Source organism: Cervus canadensis, chromosome 7 (genome assembly GCF_019320065.1).
Source record: "Cervus canadensis isolate Bull #8, Minnesota chromosome 7, ASM1932006v1, whole genome shotgun sequence".
NCBI classification, from domain to species: domain Eukaryota; kingdom Metazoa; phylum Chordata; class Mammalia; order Artiodactyla; family Cervidae; genus Cervus; species Cervus canadensis.
The window spans coordinates 30,777,670-30,796,214 of record NC_057392.1 but is presented as its reverse complement, the minus strand read 5'-3'; the positions used below and the strand labels follow the sequence as shown (position 1 = coordinate 30,796,214).

The window sequence follows — 18,545 nt, the reverse complement described above, 5'->3', positions numbered from 1 at the left end:
ATTCTCATCCTGCTCCTACCCTTTTCTGACGTTAAGTATTTTCACTGAGCTCCTTTCAAGGAAATTCTGTATCAGTCTGTGTTATCATCAGTTGTGCAGTGTTATCTTAAAATGTCAAGTACAGTTCAAGACTACCTTTTATAACAAAACAAATATAGAGAAAAGCATCTCAGTTAAAAATTACAGAAAGGCATTTGTTTAAATGGCCCTTTAATTACAGAGGCAATAAAACTGACTCGTTAGCAATTTTATTTCCTTATGGTTCTGGAACCCAAAACTGAAAGCATTATTTGTTTTATCAAAATTCTACCAAAATTCTCATTTTATTGCCTCAACGTAATTGAGCTCTGTGAATTCAAAGATCTAGAGACAGGAATTGAAAATGTGTCTCTTATTAAATCTAAACTTTTCCTATCAACTTGAGAAGATTTTCTTCACGTGTTCATTTTTCTGTTGCTATAGTCACACCCCTCCCTGTCATCCCGACAGTTGACAGTGTGAACCTCAGTGGCTGAGTTGGGCTATTTTTAGACTTGCCATTGCTCACACGTAATTGCACGTGGGTGAGCTGCCTGCACTTCTCTGATCTGTGAGCACCTGGGCCTGCTCCCAGGGGAGGGTTTCCAGCCTCTGTTCGGTATTTACACTCATTTGCCGAGGCTCGTCCTTTCATTGGTGGTTCACACAAACAACGGGAGGGTGAAATGCAATGAATTAAGGGAGCTAGAGTTCTGCAGCCCAGCAGATCTTAGCCTGTCGTCGAGGTGGACACCCTCCAGGCCATCACGGCTGTTGCTTGTTTCACAGATGAGGAAACCGAGAACTGAGGCCTGGGTGCGACAAGGGATGCAGAGCTTGCTGGCACAGGCGCCCAGGGCCCATCCCAGGCCTCAGCTGCTCTTTCCTCGCTCCTGCAGAGGCCCAGCTCCAGTCGGGAGCCAGACTTCGGGTCTGGGGTCACACATCCATGCCAATTTTGCACTTGTCATAATATTTATGCAAGAATTAGTGGTAAAAGGAGGTCATTTTTGGAAAATTAGTTTATTTGCCTCTGCAAGAGCTATATGAATCTGATTTGCTAATATTTAAGCAAAGCAGTATTCAATAGATGTTTTTGAAAGTGTTTAACAGGCAATTAACTAGTGACATCTGAGAAACAGAGCAGGAAACTGTGATCAACAGACAGCTTTCCTCTGTCAACCACACTGCTGAAAGCTCTCTGATTATTAAGAATGTGAGACTTTGCGTTTACTTGCAGGATGAGTACTTCTCCTGAGGGTCTTGTTAGCAGATTTTGCCTTGAAGGTCTGAAGATCTGCACTTCCAGCAGCCCCCAGGGCACCTGGTGATACTGACTCGTGACAAACACCAAGCAGCTAGCAGCAAGAGACCTTAAGATCACTGGGGCAGAATGCAGTTCTGTACTCCTAGCACTGTGAGCGTGTCCCTGCCCCGCCCTGCAGGGACCCTGTGGGCGGAGTGCTCCCGCCCCCTGACCTGAGGCAGCCTGCACACACCTGACACTGATGTGCCCTCGGCCTCTTCCAGCCTTGCTCTCTCCTTGTGGAAGGCATTTCTCCCCAAATTTGATTATCAGGAGCTTTGGAAGCATATTTCTTGCAACAACCTTATGCATGCTAGGTTACTTCAGTCTTAACAACCCTTTGTGACCTGAGGGACTGTGGCCTGCCAGGCTTTTCAGTCCATGGGATTCTCCAGACAAGAATACTGGAGTGGGTTGCCATGCCCTCCTCCAGGGGATCTTTCTGACCCAGGGATCGAACCCATGTCTCCTGTGGCTCCTGCATTGTAGGCGGAGTCTTGGCCACTGAGCCACCAGGGACACCTGTACCAACCCTACCCCTGTTGAGAAAAACTCCCCAAACTGTACGCTCTCTTAGCCTTTCCTGGGCTCCGAGAACACCTCCCTGATCACGTGGTCTCAGTATGGATGATTCATCTTTCATCCTTTTGTTTTACATTTCATGGCTCTCTCCATCTTCCCACCTGTTTTTCCAAACTGAATATTCTCTCACTGTCTTTCTCTTTTAAATATAATTCCCAGATTCTTTATCTTTTTTAATTAATTTATTTATTTTAATTGGAGGCTAATTACAGTATTGTGATGGTTTTTGCCATACTTGGAGGCTAATTACAGTATTGTGATGGTTTTTGCCATACTCCGACATGACTCAGCCACAGGTGTGCATGTGACCTCCCCCATCCTGAGCCCCCCTCCGCTTTATCTTTCTAAACTGTGTTTGACCGCCTAACCTGTTTCCCCATATCCACACCAGGCTGCTTTTCCACTGCCTCTAACCCCAGCCCGTCCAGCTCATGACCCAGGGGACAAAAGACTTGTCCACTCCACCCTCCACCTCAGTAGAAACAGTCCTGACATCAAAAGCTTGAAGGTTCAAGGACCTTGGGGCTCAGGCTGAACCTAAGAGCTGTGAGTAGGGGCCGGTGAGGCCTGGGATGAGGAAGCTGACGGTCACCGCCACGGCCGCATCCAGCTCCCAGCCGAGGAGTGGCACTCAACTGTCCACGGGTCATTGGCTGGGAAAACTGTTGTGGCCTGAGATTCACAAAGAATATGTCCATCTTAAAGCCAGTTCTGAGGGTCTTATTTGACTAAGTGATGTAATTTTAAGATAACTTTAGCCAGACTTGTATCTCATTGCTCCCAAGTGAGAGGAGATGGTGGTAAAAACTCCGGGCTCTTTCCTATTAGTGAGGTCCTCGCTGTTTCTGCCTTTATTTTTAGAAATACATGTTCTTCCAAAGGCATCTAACCATTACTGGAGCTTAGAGACCTTCTAAGTTGAAAAACATATGCAGCATCTCTCCTAGTGGACTTGAAGGTAGCAGCCATATCATGAACAGGATAGATTTTACCCTGAGAAGCCATGCTCCACGCTGGTCTGTTGGCTGGCAAGCAGGTGAATCCTAAGAGAAGAATCCCGAATCGGTTGAGATCAGTGCAGATTTGAAACTCTGAGCTGAGCACGCTCAGTTCACTTAAGAGAACTATTTATTGACCTGAAGACTCGTAATGCACGTATTGATCTAGTCTTCCCTTGGGTTTCCTAAGTCTTGCTCCTCTCCCAATGCTGAGTGTAGTCTTCAGCCATTCTGGTAGCCAAATGTGAGTAGGACCCTTGACTATATTTTCTGTGTGATCTGCTCTTTTGCTTTCTAAGGAAAGACTGAACACAGCACCAGACTCAGTCCTTGGCTCTCGGTAGACCAGCACTAACCGTCTTCCCTTCGCCCGCCGTTCAATCCAGGATCCATGTGATGGGGCTCCTGTCCCTTCATTCTTCATCCGAAAAATATCTCACCTGCATCTGTTCCTCAAGAGATAAGAACCAGCCCTCATGCTGGCTGGAAAGCCTCACGTTGGCCATTCAGGCAGTATTTCCTCAGTACCTGCTCTCAGATGTGAAAACGGGTTTGGGGAGCAACAGGTTGGGGGTGGAGTGACATAGAGGAGTGCCTTTAAAGTCAAGCTCAAGGTGAATGGAAGAGGAGAGTGAGGCTTCAGAGAAGGGAGAGCGCGCAGAGGCTGTATACCTCAGTAGCAGTGCCTCAAGGGACACGTGGCTCCAGGGATGCCAGCAGTCCTCCCGGAGCACCAGCAAGCTCAGAGGCACTGGGGGCCGGGGCTCCAAGACCAGGGATGCCGTGAGCAGGCCTGTCTGGAACGGAAGACCAGGACGTGCCGTGCAGAACTGGGTGGTTTCTGGGGACTTTTAGTCATGGAGCCTCGTCTCTGAGTGACAGTGACAAGAGTAAGATAAGCAGGACAGGGTCCTTGCAGAGGGGAGGCTTGACGCTTGAACGGGTTATATTGATATACTGTTATACTGAAGAGATTTCTGTGGAACTTCCATAGAAGTGGTTAGTTTTATGAGGTTTTTTTCCCCTTTTCAGTGTCCCAACATCTGTAATGGGTAATGCTTAAATATAAGGAGATTATAAAGAACATAATCTTCCTTCTTCACAGAAACAAAAGGAAAGAGCCTTTATATCATCATTTATTCTGCCTCTTACTAGAACGGAAAATGTGCATTACATTGAAAATTTTAAACAGTTCACATTTCTGCCTTTAATATTACGAGGTATGAAAAGATACTATGTTTTTCCTTTTTTACACACAGATTTGACTTACTTCAAGTAATGCATTAGTGACTGAGAAGTTGTATATTAGTAAAACTGTTGTGAACACTACCTTGAATCACTGTGTGGTGGAACTGGCTAGGCAAAGGCTTTACGCGGTCAGTAGTTTGTGAGTTAAATAAAAATGTTTGCATTCAGGGTATTTAGCAGCCTCTGAAGGTAATCTGTTTGGACTTGGATTTCTAAACCCTAAATTGCTTATGTGCAGTTAGGCAGTTCAGTTGATTAGAGCTGAGGTAAGCCTTAAAATGATGGAGAAGGAAATGGCAACCTGCTCCAGTATTCTTGCTGAGATCGTCCATGGACAGAGGAGCTTGATGGGCTACAGTCCGTGGGGTTGCAAAGAGTTGGCCATGACTGAGCTGCTGAGCAAGCAGCCTGAAAGTACACGTTTTATGTCTCTGTCGGCTTTCGGGGTGCAAGATCTTGGTTTTCGTCAGCTTGAAAAAGGTGAACTCTGACTGAGTCCCGGAAGCCGGGCGGGAGGCCGTGCGGAGGACCCGAGCTCATGGAGCTCCGGCTCCTCTCCTCCGGGTGCGCCCCGGCCGCGGCCCCTTCCGAGAGAGGGGCTGGGTGGTCTGCCTGGGGACGGGCGGTCTGGCTGCTGGACGAGGCCGCGGGCATCCCACCCAGTTCTCACTCACCGGCATCCGTGCAGGTGACCTGTGTAAGTGGGGTCTTGACAGACTTCCTCACGGCGGGAGGATGGCAGGAGGGGCAGGAGGGAGCACCTCCAGGGGCCCGAGGGCAGCGCACCTGCACCGCGGCTCTGACCCGGCCCTCCGCCGCTGGCGCGCATCCCCCTTGTTTTCAGCCGCAGACTTGTCCATTAGCTTCTGGTCCATTAACCCCCAAGACAATAGACACACCAGGAAGCTACTTATGAATATTTCTTAGAGCAGCCCAGAGGCAGGCAGTGCGAACAGGTGCTGTTGCCGCGGCCCTGGGACCATCGTCCGCAGGCTCGTGAAGGGACCCGCCGGGCTCCTGATGCCTTCCAGGGGCATGCGGGCAGGGGAGGCCCCAGAGGCCCAAAGTCAGCCCCCGGGGCGCCTCCCAGAGGCTCCTGCGGCTTCCCTCACGGCGCGGGCCACGGGCGGTCCCAGGACCTCCCGGGCAGGGCGCGTGGCAGCATCCAGTCAGGGGCTGGTGGGGGGCCACCAGCACGCCGGCCTGAGACTCCAGAGACGGCGGCCGTGAGGTCGGGGCCGCGGCTGCCGTGCTGTCAGCGGAGGAGAACACGGGAAGGAAGAGGCCTGGAGGAGCCGGGGGCCTTCCCACGGAGGCCGATGGACCAGAGGCTTCTGCTCCTTCGGCTCCTTACCCGCTGTTGCCCTCTGCTTTCCCGCCAGCACCCCCACCGCACCCTGAAGTCCTGGGGCTCATGGGAGTCTGCCAGCGGGGCGGGGAGTCCTGGGGTCCCGGGGGCGGGGCGTCCCAAGGGCTCCTTTGTCCATGGGGTCTTCGTCCCACGTGACCAGCAGGACGTGGTGAGACCTCAGCTCTGAGTGGGAGAGTCGGTCTACACACTCAGACTCGGATGTGCGAAACTCTTGCTCCAAAGTTCCATTCCCACCAATGGCAGCCCGAGGCCTAACCCTGCAGGTTAAAGGCAGACTTGCTTCCTTACTGGTCATCCGTCTTGTCCTGACCGAGGCCCACAGCTAGTTTCTCCACCCTGTCTCCTCTCCCTGCCCGGGTCCATCAGGACTCGGGGGTCTCCTGTGTCTCCGTTGTCTGAGGAAGGGCCTCTGAGTGTCCTCTGGTCCCTGCTCACCTCTGCAGACGGCTCTGTCCCCGCCAGAGCCTCTGACCGCCCTGTCGGCCTGAAGCCTCGGCCCTGAAGGCCTTCGGTCCTCAGTGCTTCGGCCATGGGTCCCAGCACATTGAAGGCAGGAACAGGCGGTGTGGCCGAGCCTTTTGGCTTCAGACGGTGCTCCCAGCAGACCGTCCAGAAGGCAGCAGGAGGTCACGGTCCCTGGGGCAAGCAGGATGCTCACAGTGCTTGCTCTCCACAGTCACCTCTTCCTGGCTCCCAGAGCTAGATGTGGGCTCCATGGGCCTCCCTCCACTAGTTCCTCAGGCATGAGAGCCCTGGGCTTCCTACCATGGCCCTGGCGCCCCCACACCCACCAGCCGGGCTCCCTCTCGGCCCCCGGAGCTCCCCACTGCCCCATCTCCATGGCAGGAGCAGAGCCCTGCACCCTCGCAGCTCAGCGGCTCAGCGGGCCAAACCTCCACCCTTCCCAAGTGCCCAGGCAGCCCTCCACCTCCCAGCTCAGCCCTAAAAGCCCAGGCAGAGTCGTCAACACAAAGGCAACCTTTTCAGTCCTCCCAAAGACCTACAGAACTGTCTGGTCAATTTTCTGCATTTGGTTGTCATTAGTGTCTTGTTGAGTGGATTTTGTGTGTGTGTGTTTTTATTGAGAGAGAACAAATTGTTACAGGCTTTTAAGGAAACCGAAAAGATTCCATCTCTAATTATATCTATTATCCCATTCCCATTCATCTTGCTTTCTTGTTTTGAAGCGGGCCTTTCTAAAGCCATAAACTCCAGTCATATTCTGAATAAATTCAGGCTGCTGTTTTCCTGCTGGTGTCTATAAGAGGACTTGTCAGCATGGTCTGTAGATTTATTCTTGGTGAAGATTCTAATAAACTGTCAGGCTGGACTTATGTTGATGGGACTTAGTGTTTGCCTTGCCCCTTTCTGGAAATACTTTTTGGAAGAAAAGCTATGAAAAACCTAGATCACATATTAAAAAGTAGAGACATTACTTTGTCAACAAAGGTCCATCTGGTCAAAGCTATAGGTTTTCAAGTAGTCAAGTATGGATGTGAGAGTTGGACTATAAAGAAAGCTGAGCGCTGAAGAATTGATGCTTTTGAACTGTGGTGTTGGAGAAGACTCTTGAGAGTCCCTTGGACTGCAAGGAGGTCCAACCAGTCCATCCTAAAGGAGATGAGTCCTGGGTGTTCATTGGAAGGACTGATGTTGAAGCTGAAATTCTAGTACTTTGGCCACCTGATGCGAAGAGCTGACTCATTGGAAAAGACCCTGATGCTGGGAAAGATTGAAGGCAGGAGGAGAAGGGGACGACAGAGGATGAGATGGTTGGATGGCATCACCGACTCCATGGACTTGAGTCTGAGTAAACTCTGGGAGTTGGTGATGGACAAGGAGGCCTGGATTGCTGTGGTTCATGGGGTCGCAAAGAGTCAGATGCTACTTAGCAACTGAACAGCAACAACAAGGATCTCAGTAGTTTGAAATGCAGGTTCCAAGGGCGTTTTTCCATGTTTGTTCAGTCACTCACTCAGTCACTACTCACCGTGCCCCTTAAGTGTGCCAGCTATCCTGCTGAGGGCTGAATGTAACCCTGAGCCAGACCCCACTGGGGGTGATGGCCGACCGATAAGCCAGCAGAGGCCTGTGCTAGCAACATGTGTGACAGCGCTTTCGTCAGCGCCATGGAAGAGCTGACGGCAGGAGCCCCAAGGGTGGCCTGGGCACACGGTTTGGGTGGGCAGGAAGGCTGCTCCCAGGAGGATGCAGGAGCACCGAGGACGGAGCCCCCAGGCCCGAGCAGGCTGAGTGCTGCCCCCGGTCTCCTCCCGCGGGCACCGAGCACGCCAGGGGCGGCCTGAGCACCAGAGGCCATGGGGCCAGGCCCAGAGCAGAGCCTCGGACAGCACGACCCAGTGCAGGGCCGAGAGCTGGGCTCACGGGCTGAGTCACTGGGCTCCTGGTACAGCCCCAGGAGGGGAGGGAGCAGCATTAGTGGAGGGTGAGCCCCTTCCTGCACAGGTTCTGCCTTTGTAAAAATGTATTTTAATTGCTGCCCCCCCCCCCCAACCAAGAGTCTCCAGAGGAGTCCTGCGGGGTGGGGGCACTTTCACTCACGCACACCCCTCTTTAAGAACCCCCTCCTCAGAAGCACAAGTCTGGCAGCACCAGGGGCTCAGGCGTGCCGTGCAGACGGCCACGGCCCTCGCTCTCTGAAGCTGTCGGTGAGCAGCTCAGCGTGACACCGGTGGTCAGAGCTGGCTCGGCAGGTCTTCAGGTCAAGTCTGCATGAAGGTCAGGCCTCCTGCAGACACAGAGAGACAGCTCCTGTGAAGACCCTGGGTTGAGTCTCGCTGACTCCACAGGCATCGCTATCAGGCGACAACCACAGAGCCATGAGTTTGTCCTTTTATTTTTACCATCATGTTGAATTGACAACGTCCTTTACCATTTATATTTTTTTAAGTTTTTAAAGTTGTTGTTGTTCAGTTGCTCAGTCGTGTCCGACTCTTTGTGACCCCAAGATTGCAGCACACCAGGCCTCCCTGTCCATCACCAACTCCCAGAGTTTACTCAAACTCATGTCCATAGAGTTGGTGATGCCATCCAACCATCTCATCCTCTGTCGTCCCCTTCTCCTCCTGCCTTCAGTCTTTCCCAGCATCAAGGTCTTTTCCAATGAGTCAGCTCTTCGCATCAGGTAGTCAAAGTATTGGAGTTTCAGCTTCAGCATCAGTCCTTCCAATGAACACCCAGGACTGATCTTTAGGATGGACTGGTTGGATCTCCTTGCAGTCCAAGGGACTCTCAAGAGTCTTCTCCAACACCACAGTTCAAAAGCATCCATTCTTCAGCGCTCAGCTTTCTTTATAGTCCAACTCTCACATCCATACATGACCACTGGAAAAACAATATGAACTCTTGGTCAGCAAAGTAATGTCTCTGCTTTTTAATATGCTAAGTTTGTCATAACTTTTCTTCCAAGGAGCAAGCGTCTTTTAATTTCATGGCTGTAGTCAGTGTCTGCAATGATTTTGGAGCCCCCAAAAATAAAACCCACCACTGTTTCCACTGTTTTTAGATAGTTTCTTTAATTTCTGTCCCCAGGAGGACCTGGTCTTTAGCCAGAGGGGGTGAATTAACAGCATTGAATTCTGCTAGGAAGCTTAGCAGAAACGTCAGGTGAATGCTCCATGCTGTTCATCCTGTCTTAGGTCAGCAAGGGTTGCTCTGGGCCCTCTGCAGAAGTAAGACATTTCTGTCACTGTGAGAACACGTTCATGGCATGTTGGCGGGAGGCTGTGTGTCCCAGGCTCTGTGCCCCCTCTCCTGTACTCGGCCCCTGCCCCGTCTCTGGTTGGGCAGAGCATCCTTGGTAGAAAGAGTTGCTGTGAAATGTGGCAGAGGAATTCCCGACTGGTCTAAAGTCATGGTGCAGCAGCAGATAAATTATACTCAGGGCATTAGTTATAAAATGTCATTCTTTTATTTTTCAGTAAATATTCAAGATGTGATATTACAAGAAAATTTGGAGAAAGAGGATCAGATTCTGGTTTCCCTGGCCGGACTGAAGCAGGTATGTCCGTTCGCCTGACCTGGGGGCACCCAGGCCAGCCTGTTAGTGCCTGTCGTGGGGGGGGCACCTGGGGCACTGACGTCCCCCGACATTTCCTTCCACATGGACCCCTCCTGAATGGCCCCGGCTCCTCCCAGCAGTCATGTCGAGCAGCCGGGCGGGCCCTCGTTACCCCCCACCCCCGACCTCTCGCCCCTTCCTCTCCGCATCCTGCTGTCTGCTCCTCTCTGACACTGCTGCGGGGGCTTTGCCCCGCTCAAGTCCAGTCATGCCCCTGTAGACACGTGGACATCCTGGGAGCACAAGGCACAAGTGATCTCCTCCTCTAAGCAGCCGGGGCCCCTCGAGGGACGCACTTGGCAGACAAACGGGGCAGGAAGGCCGTGAAGGGGTGCAGGGCCCTCACCGTCAGCCCGCCTGAGGCCCGCAGCCAGGGCCCCCAGAGCCGAGGGCGCTCCCTGGGCCAGGGTGGACGGGGTGTCTCCGCTCCAGGAGGATGCGGAGACTGCCCCACACCCGTCCCGCGAGGGCCTGGCCATGCAGGCAGGGACCGCTCAGTGTCACCCTAAGGCGGAGCTGGGGTTTTTTCTTTCTGTTCTTTCTTTCTTACGGTCATGTACTCATCCCCACACCAGAGAAGAAGGGTCAGGGGACCTCCCTGGCGGCCCAGCGGTTCGGACTCCATGCCTCCGCTGCAGGGGCCACAGGTTCAGTCCCTGGTCGGGGAACTGAGAACCCCGCAAGCCTCGAGGCACAGCAAAAAAAACAACAGTGGTCAGTGACAAGTCAGGGTCAGAGGTACCCAAGGTTTAGGTGACGTTTAGAGACAGACCCGTTCCTCTTTCTCATGAATCGTCTTCTTTGAAATCAGATCAAAGACATCCTGAAGGGCTCCCTGCGTTTCAACCAGAGCCAGCTGGAGGCCGAGGACAACGAGCAGATCAGCATCGCAGACGACCACTACTGCTCCAGCGGCGGCGCCCAGCAGGTACGACCGGCTCCCTGAGGACGCGCTCAGCCTGCGAGGGGCGAGAGCACACCCCCGCCACCTCAGTGAGGGCTGTGACCTTGGGGTGGCTGAGCCGCGGCTGTGCACAGCGGTGCGGGGCGTGGGCTCCGGGCCAAGCCATCCGCGGTGGACCGGCGGCTCCTGGAGGTGGGCAGCGCACCGCCTGCACCCCTGCACGCAGCAGCTTCCACTGGGACTTGCGCCGGTCATTAGGAAGCCCCGGAAAGCCGGCTCTCTGCCCTCACCCCCCTTCCCCTTGAGCAGGGGGAGTGCCGACCCTGCTTCCCCGATGCCGTCTCGAGTGGACTTCACTTGGCCAGAACCTTTTGGCCTTCAGGGGGTAGGACTTCTCAGTGTCCATCCTGTAAGCCACCTGGGTCAGGGAATGTTTCCTGTGAAGGCCCAGAGAGTGAATATTTTAGCAAAATCTCATCTAAGTTACTTTCGCAAAAAGTAGCATCCAGATGCTTACAAATTGTATATTTTTTACGATTTTAAGGAAGCAGAAGGCATTTTCAAATCGGGCTCTTTGAGCTTTAAGAGTGCTTTTGCAGCAGAGAGCCCTGTGACTTCCCTTCTGGCAGCTCCGCGCTCTTTTGCAGGGGCCCTTCCCGGTGGTCCATGTGTCTGTAGACCCTCCCAGTCCCCCCCACTGCCCTGGGAGACCCCGGGGCTCCGCTGGGATGAGCGGGCGGCAGTGACGGGACTCCAGGCGGGTCAGCCTGTGCCCGGACGTCTGCCCGACGGGCGCACAGGAGTGGTGCGGAGGGGCGGCCGGCCGGGGTGGGGGCAGGCTGGCCAGACCCAGACCCCTCAGAGGATCCCCCCGCTCCCCGAGCCCGCGGGAGGAGCCGGGCCCTGCCCAAAGCCCCCTCACCGCACCGCCTCTGGCCTTGACCTCTTTGCAGGCCCCGCCAGCAGCCCCAGGGCGCCGGGAGCGGCCAGGCGCGGACGACTTTGTCCTGGTCTCCAAGGACGGCGAGGAGCGCGGCGCCGGGCCCAGCCCAGCGGTCCAGGCCCAGCCGCTGCGGCCGCTCCGGGGCGCCACCCGTCCGGCGCTAGTGTTCTCCGACCCGCTGACCGGCCCAGCCTCCGCCTCCTCCAGCAACCCCAGCTCCAGCCCCGACGACGACAGCAGCGGCCACAGCAAGGACTCGGGCTTCACCATCGTGAGTCCCTTGGACCTCTGACGGCCGCCTGGCCGCCCCGGGGACACGCCCCCGGGAGAAGCCCCTGCCCGCACCCAGGCCGTGTGCAGCCCTCCGGGCGGCGAGGAGAGGCGGGGCCGCGGGCAGGAGGGGACCTGACGGGCTCTGAGATGCAGCCGCTTCCCCGCAGCCCCCACCCCGTGGGGCCCTCAGCATCCCTCAGCTTCGCAAGCCCGCCGGAAGCTCCCACCTCTCCTCCACACTCCCGGCCCTCTGGGGAGGGGGAGCGGGCCTCCAGCCTCCCCTCGGGGCGCCAGCCAGGAGAACTGGGGAGAACTGGGCCTCCAGAAGTCTGCGTCTCAGGCCCGCTCCTCCCCTGGGGAGCCACCCGCCCAGCCGGGCGCAGCGGACAGAGCAGAACCAGTGGCCCGGGCTGGGAGGATCAAGGCTGCAGCTCAGAAGGCAGGCGCAGGGGCAGCAGGGCTCCCAGAGCACACGGACCCCGGCTGTGAGCTCCACTCCTCAGCGTCTTCACCTTCAGAATCTGAGGGTCTGACAAGAAGGCCCTGAGCTCCAAGCCAGCCTTGCTGTGCACCCCGCTGGTGCTCCCGCGGGGCCTCAAGGAGCAGGAGCCGCTCCCCGGAAGCCCCCACTTTCTCCTGTTGCTTGGCTCGTCCCTCTGAAGAGAAGGTCAGAAGAGGGTTGCCTTTCAGTGTGGCGATCTGGACTGACCGGCAGCTGGGTCACTCCCCCGACAGACTCTGTGAGCTCAGGCAGCACACTTTACCGCTCTTGTCCGCAGCCTCTGCATCCGGGAAAGGACGCGTCAGATGGAATGATCGCGGAGACCTGTTGGGCTCTCAAGTCTGCTGATGCTAAAAGCCTGTGTGAACCACAGAAATGACATGTGCCTTGCTCTCAGTTATCTAAGCCACATGCTAGCTAATACCTTCTGTTACTATAAATGTAGTGGTTTCTTAATATTTTGTCTTTTTTTTATGATTTCTGGATTTTTCACTGAATATTGCTATTTACTGGCCAGATAAGTTCAAGGATTGCTAACAGTAATCTAAGTTACACAGTATTTTATTTCTCAGTCTACAAATCTTTTAATTTTTTACTATTTTCTATTCGTTTTGTTTTGGCTTTTTTCCATGTAGAGTTCATTTCAGAACCAAGAGCCTCAGCTACTGGCTGGCTGCTCCCCGGTGTGAGCAGGAAGCTGCACCATTATTATTCAAGTAACAGGTTTAATTTCTAACTGGAATGATACTGAGTGAAGACCAATGGAGACGCACACCTTAATTTGAGCACATTATCAACAGAAAAATGATAAGAACAGGGCCAAGGACTTACTCTGTCAAAGGCCATTTCAGGGTCTGGGCAGAAATAAATTCAGTGTATCAGCCTAAGCAGATGCCATGAGGAAACAGTGAGGCACCACAGTGCAGATTCCACATATAGTTATCCAGCTCACTTACCCGAGTGGCTGAAAAGAAAACGGACAAATCAAAAAGCAGCTATTGAGGATTTAGAAACCTTTTACCCTTACAAACTTTGCGAGCAGTTTGGTTTGAGAGAAGCAGTCATTAGTCTGCGGTGTCCAGTTGCTTTTCCAAAATAGTGTGGCGTCTCACTGATTTGGAAAATAAAGTCTGGTGTTAACGACTCAGCTGTCCGGAGGGACACGGCACCTGCTCCAGCCGCTCCACGTGCCCCTGGCTCGCAGTCTGCACAGGGTCCAGGCTTAGCCTGCAGCAGAACGGAGAGGCTGAGAAGGGGGCGAGGTGTTGGCTTTACAGATAGTGGCCGCCATGTAAAGTCGGGGCCACTGTATGTACCGAAAGCAAATGTCAAACAAGACACACTTCTGACAAAGCTGTTTACCAAGTCGATGGCCACTCTTGGTAGAACACCTTGAACTGGAAATTTTAAAAGTGAAACTTTCATTAAATGCACATACTGCTGTTGAAGAAATATCATAAAACATCTTTTTAATGTGACCACTACTTCATACAGAGAAAAGCTATGTGCAGTGTGTTGCTTCCGCGTCGGTGGCCTTTACGTTGCCTGCGTACCCAGCAGGGGTCTCCAGCCAGGAGCAGCCGTCCCACCACAGCACCCTTGAACACAGTGGCTCTGCACGTTCGGGGGCCGGGCTACTTACATTCTCCTCAGTAAGCGTGGCTCTCAGCAGGCGTGCTGCCAGAATCATCCAGAACCCAGAGGCCCCAGCAATCATACCTAAGTAAAACTTGTTTTAGGACTCGTTTTTTTTTTCTCCCCAATAAATATTGATTAGACCATACAGTCCATCTGCATCTTAAGACATTGTTTTCTGTTAGGAAAATGTCTGCTTCTCAATGGGACTAGAGTGGCTAGTCCGTTGTTCACACTGGAACTGAATTATGACATCTTTGTATACAAATACAGTATATTTGGGCCAGGAAAAGAATTTCTTGTTAAAGGGTTTATTTGCCTCCATAAGCAGGGTTGCTACATACATTCACAGTTTTAAGACTGCAATTAGCTATTCCAGTTGTGCTTTAAAATCCCCAATATTATTTTCATTAGTGAGTGCAAAGCGAATGTCCCATCCGGCTGACAGTTGGTCCTCGAGTTGCAGACTCTGTGCTCCTCTCCAGAAAGTCCCCTCATTCCCCAGTCTCGTCGTTTGCCTTCTCGGGTATGACCTCGAGGCTCCGCCGCGGCTTCTGGACGTCGGCGTTTTCTGTGCCCGGTTTGTTGAGTCCACAGGAGACTGCCGCGTAGTGGATCTGTTTCAGGTTCTCCACGGTCTCATTCTTGGCGTATTTCAAGAGGTCGGCTTGTCCCTGCAATGAAACACGCAAAGAGACAGTGTGAGCTGAGACATGACTTGCAGCTACGGTCTGACAGCACAGGGCTTCCACGGAGGCAGAAGCATTGTGATGCCTCAAGAGGGCATATTTATTTCTGATAGCACTGAATCCAAATAGGTCAGTTTTAACAACAACAACAAAGTTTGTTTCCCCAGTTCTCGACACCAGACTCCAAAGAGTGTGCTGCCTTTCCAGTCCTTTCCATCTTCTGGGGTGTTTTATTTTTACACACATGGATTATACTTTCCTTCAGATTATATTTTCCTTCAGTTTCCTTTTTGGTTTTTTTTTTTCACCAAAAGTCATGTCTTGGTGATCTTTCCACGTTAGGATGACAGAGTGTTTAAAAACAAAATTCTCCAGACGGTCTAGGGTAATTAAGGCGGTAATAACACGAGTTCTTTATCTGGTTGAGTCTTACGTGTCTCATGTTCAGACAAGTCATCACAACGCTGTCAACAGACCAGACCATCGTCCAGAGGCGACACCAAGGCCACTGACATGTGACAAACCCGGGCCTGGGGGCCGCCGAACCTCACCCGCTCACTTCTACTTGGCTCTGTGCACCCGCGGCTGCAGGTCCCCCGGACCTGTCGCCGGGACGTGGCTGAGCAGAGAAGGGCCTGAGGCTGGGTGGGTGCTCATTGCAGCAGCATTCGGGACGTGGCTGAGCAGAGGAGCAGAGCCCATCTGGATTTGGCAGTGTTTTCCTTTGAGAAACTCAAACGCTATTTGGTTTCACACATTCTGCTTCCAGTTTTATAACTAATTCCATTTTCTTTGTACCTTGAAAGACTTACAACAACCTTACAGGTCAAATATTTAAGGTTCTCACTTAGAAAATAATCTTTAAAAGATGTAGCTGAAGGCAGGGCTCTTGCTGACCGCTGCTCACCCGGGGTTGGGGCAGAGGCTGGAGCAGCCAGGAAAGGAACAACCCTCAGCAGATGCAAAGCACCAGAGCCAGCAACCACCCATCAACAGTTGGCCCATCAACAGACTTACTGTGTGACCACAAAAGATGTCCTCGTTATTAATAAAAACATTTCAAAGCATACCAGTGTTAGGCAGTTTTTTAATCACAATGCATTGCTCTTACTGAGCTAAAACACCAGGGGTGCTGGTAATTTTGTCAGAGCCTTGTCAAGCTGTCAGGAACATGGAGGTGCCCTCCTTCTGAGGCGAGTGACCGGTGTGACCACGAAGGCTCTCCCACCCTCAGCCACCACCGTGCAGTGACCGCGTGGCTGAGGGCGGAGAGCAGACACGGCCGCCTGCTGTCCCCGGGGCCGGCTGGCACCTTCCTTCAAGTTACACACAGCGAAGGGACGAGAAGGAGGACATGCAGACCCCTCTGGGAGTCTGAAGGAGCCCCCAAGTTACGAGTGCCTGGGGCCCACACGGCCTTCAAGGCTGCTCTGGAGCCAGGCCCCCAGCTGAAGGCGCACCTGGTGGTGGGCTCGGGGCGGCCCCTTCCCGCTCAGCCTCCTGTCCACCCAGGGGCAGCAGATTTCAGGTGCCTTCACAGGTGTAACAAGCAGGAGCCTATGGGGCCTTCCCCAGACAAGACTCCCTCCCACCCCCATCCGCTGCTTTAGCTCCTCTCTGAAGCACCCAGATAACTGTATCTGATGCACACTTCCTAAATTATTTCACAGACGTGAAAACCCCCCACCAAATGGAAGATGGTAACTACTTGATGACCTTGAGCACACAGCCCCCAGGCCTCCTGGAGCCTCAGGACTGATAACGTTAACCCCTGTGACACCGCCCCATTACCTTACACCATCAGGGAATCAGAATTGTGCACGAGCCGTCACATACCCTGGGACCCCACTCCCTCCCCGGGCCTTTAAAAATGCTTTGCTGAAACCCTTTGGAGGGTTTGGGGACACAACGACCCTTCTTGCATGACCCTACAGTAAACTTTTCTCTGCTCCAAACTCCAGCCCTTGGTATTGTTTGGCTTCACTGTGTGTCGGGCACACAGACACGTTTGCTAGCAATTTTGGCAAAAGCCAGCCAGAAGTCCGTGCCTGTGACAGGCTGACCCCAGCCAGAGGCAGCCCCTTCCCTGAGTCCCGGCAGCTGCCAGGGCACATTCCACCCCGGGGCTCTCAGAGGCAGTGCCCCTGACAGACCCAAACCACCCCCGGGCAGAAGGCTGTTTGGGACCCAGAGACAGGCAGAGCTGCGGTCCACGTTCAGTGTCCCCTGGGGATAAGCCGCTCCAGCGTGTGCAAGCTAGGCTTGTGTGTGATGTCCCCAGGGTATCCTTCCCTGTTGTGTGGGTTTTGCTTGTGGCAGAGCATTGGTTGGAATTTTCCTTTTTGGACAAGGTCATTCAGCTTCATTTCTGATGGGACATCGGTTGGGGTTCTCCCTTTTTGTGGCTAGGGAACTGACCCTGAGAGACTGATTTGAACTGTTTTTGCTTGATATTTGGTAACATCAATCATGAATAATTAGGTACAGATGATCAGAGCTCTGCTCCATCCTACAGTCCCCTGGCATATTCTTGCAAAACTGAGAAATCTTTAGCTATCCTCCCATGAGTGAAAGAAAATGATGTTTTTATTGAAACATTGTGTGGCCTCAGTACTCCCTGAGATCTGGAGAACAGTGGCCCCTAATGGCTCTACGATTATATAAAAATGGGTCTTTTCAAACAAGAAAAATACTGAATGGACAATGTAACTTTACACCTAAAACAACTGGAAAAAGAACAAAAAGCCTCCAATGTTAGTACAAGGAAAGAAATCATAAAGATCAGAGCAGAAATAAATGAAAAAGAAATGAAGGAAACAATAGTAAAGATTAATAAAACTAAAAGCCAGTTCTTTGAGAAGATAAACAAAATTGACAGATTATTGGCCAGACTCATCAAGAAAAAAAGAATCAAATCAACAAAACTAGAAGTGAAAAAGGAGAGGTTACAATAGACAATGCAGAAATTCAAAGAACCATAAGAGACTATTATGAACAACTATATGCAAACAAAATGGACAACCTGGAAGACATGGACAGATTCTTAGAAAAGTTCAATCTTCCAAGACTGAACCAGGAAGAAATAGAAATTATAAACACTCCAGTTACTAGCACTGAAGCCAAAATTGTGATCAACAATCTCCCAAAAGACAAAAGCCCGGGGCAAGATGACATCACAGGTGAATTCTATCAAACATTTAGAGAAGAACTAATCTCTATCCTTCTAAAATCCCTCCAAAAAACTGCAGAGGAAGGAACACTTCCAAACTCATTCTTTGAGGCCACCATCACCCCAATACACAACACAAAAAAAGAAAACTACAGACCAATCACTGATGAACATAGATGCAAAAATTGTCAATGAAATTCTAGCAAACAATTAAACAACACATTAAAAAGATCATAAACCATATCAAGTCAGGTTTGTCTCAGGGATGCAAGGATTTGTCAATGTACACAAATCAATCAATGTGAAACACCATATTAACAAATTGAAAGATAAAAACCATATGATAATCTCAATAGATACAGAAAAGGCTTTTGACAAAATTCAACACCCATTTATGATTTAAAAAAAAACTTCAAAAATAGGCATAGAAGGAACCTACTATAAAATAATAAAGGCCACATATGATAAACCCACAGCAAACATTCTCAATGGTGAAAAACTGAAAGCATTCTCTCTAAGATCAGGAACAAAACAAAGGTGCCCATTCTCACCACTATTATTCAACATAATTTTAGAAGTGCTAGCTATGGCAATCAGAGAAAAGAAAGAAAAGGAATCCAGATTGGAAAAGAAGAAATAAAACTCTGACTGCAGACTACATGATAGTATACATAGAAAATCCTAAAGATACTATCAGAAAGTTACTAGAGCTAATCAGTGCATTTAGCAAAGTGGCAGGATACAAAATTAACACACAGATATCATTTGCATTCCTATACACTAACAATGAAATACTGGAAGAAGAAATTAAGGAATCAATCCCAT

General features: G+C 51.7%; 2 protein-coding genes across 4 annotated transcripts in view; one reads left to right on the top strand and one right to left on the bottom strand.

Annotated features, from left to right (window-relative positions):
- Positions 1 to 11,895, top strand: part of TBC1D5 (TBC1 domain family member 5) — a 566,988-nt gene extending 555,093 nt beyond the window's left edge. For all 3 annotated transcript variants that reach the window (XM_043474806.1, XM_043474805.1, XM_043474807.1), the window contains 3 exons: positions 9,466 to 9,545; positions 10,417 to 10,533; positions 11,463 to 11,895. In XM_043474806.1, coding sequence (XP_043330741.1) covers positions 9,466 to 9,545; positions 10,417 to 10,533; positions 11,463 to 11,744 — 479 coding nt within the window. In that variant the 3' untranslated portion in view covers positions 11,745 to 11,895. The remainder of the gene's footprint in view (positions 1 to 9,465; positions 9,546 to 10,416; positions 10,534 to 11,462) is intronic.
- Positions 11,896 to 14,157: 2,262 nt separating this feature from the next.
- PLCL2 (phospholipase C like 2) overlaps positions 14,158 to 18,545 on the bottom strand; it is a 211,954-nt gene continuing 207,566 nt past the window's right edge. The window contains exon 7 of the mRNA XM_043474804.1: positions 14,158 to 14,536. Within this exon, the coding sequence (XP_043330739.1) occupies positions 14,357 to 14,536 (180 nt within the window). The 3' untranslated portion in view covers positions 14,158 to 14,356. The remainder of the gene's footprint in view (positions 14,537 to 18,545) is intronic.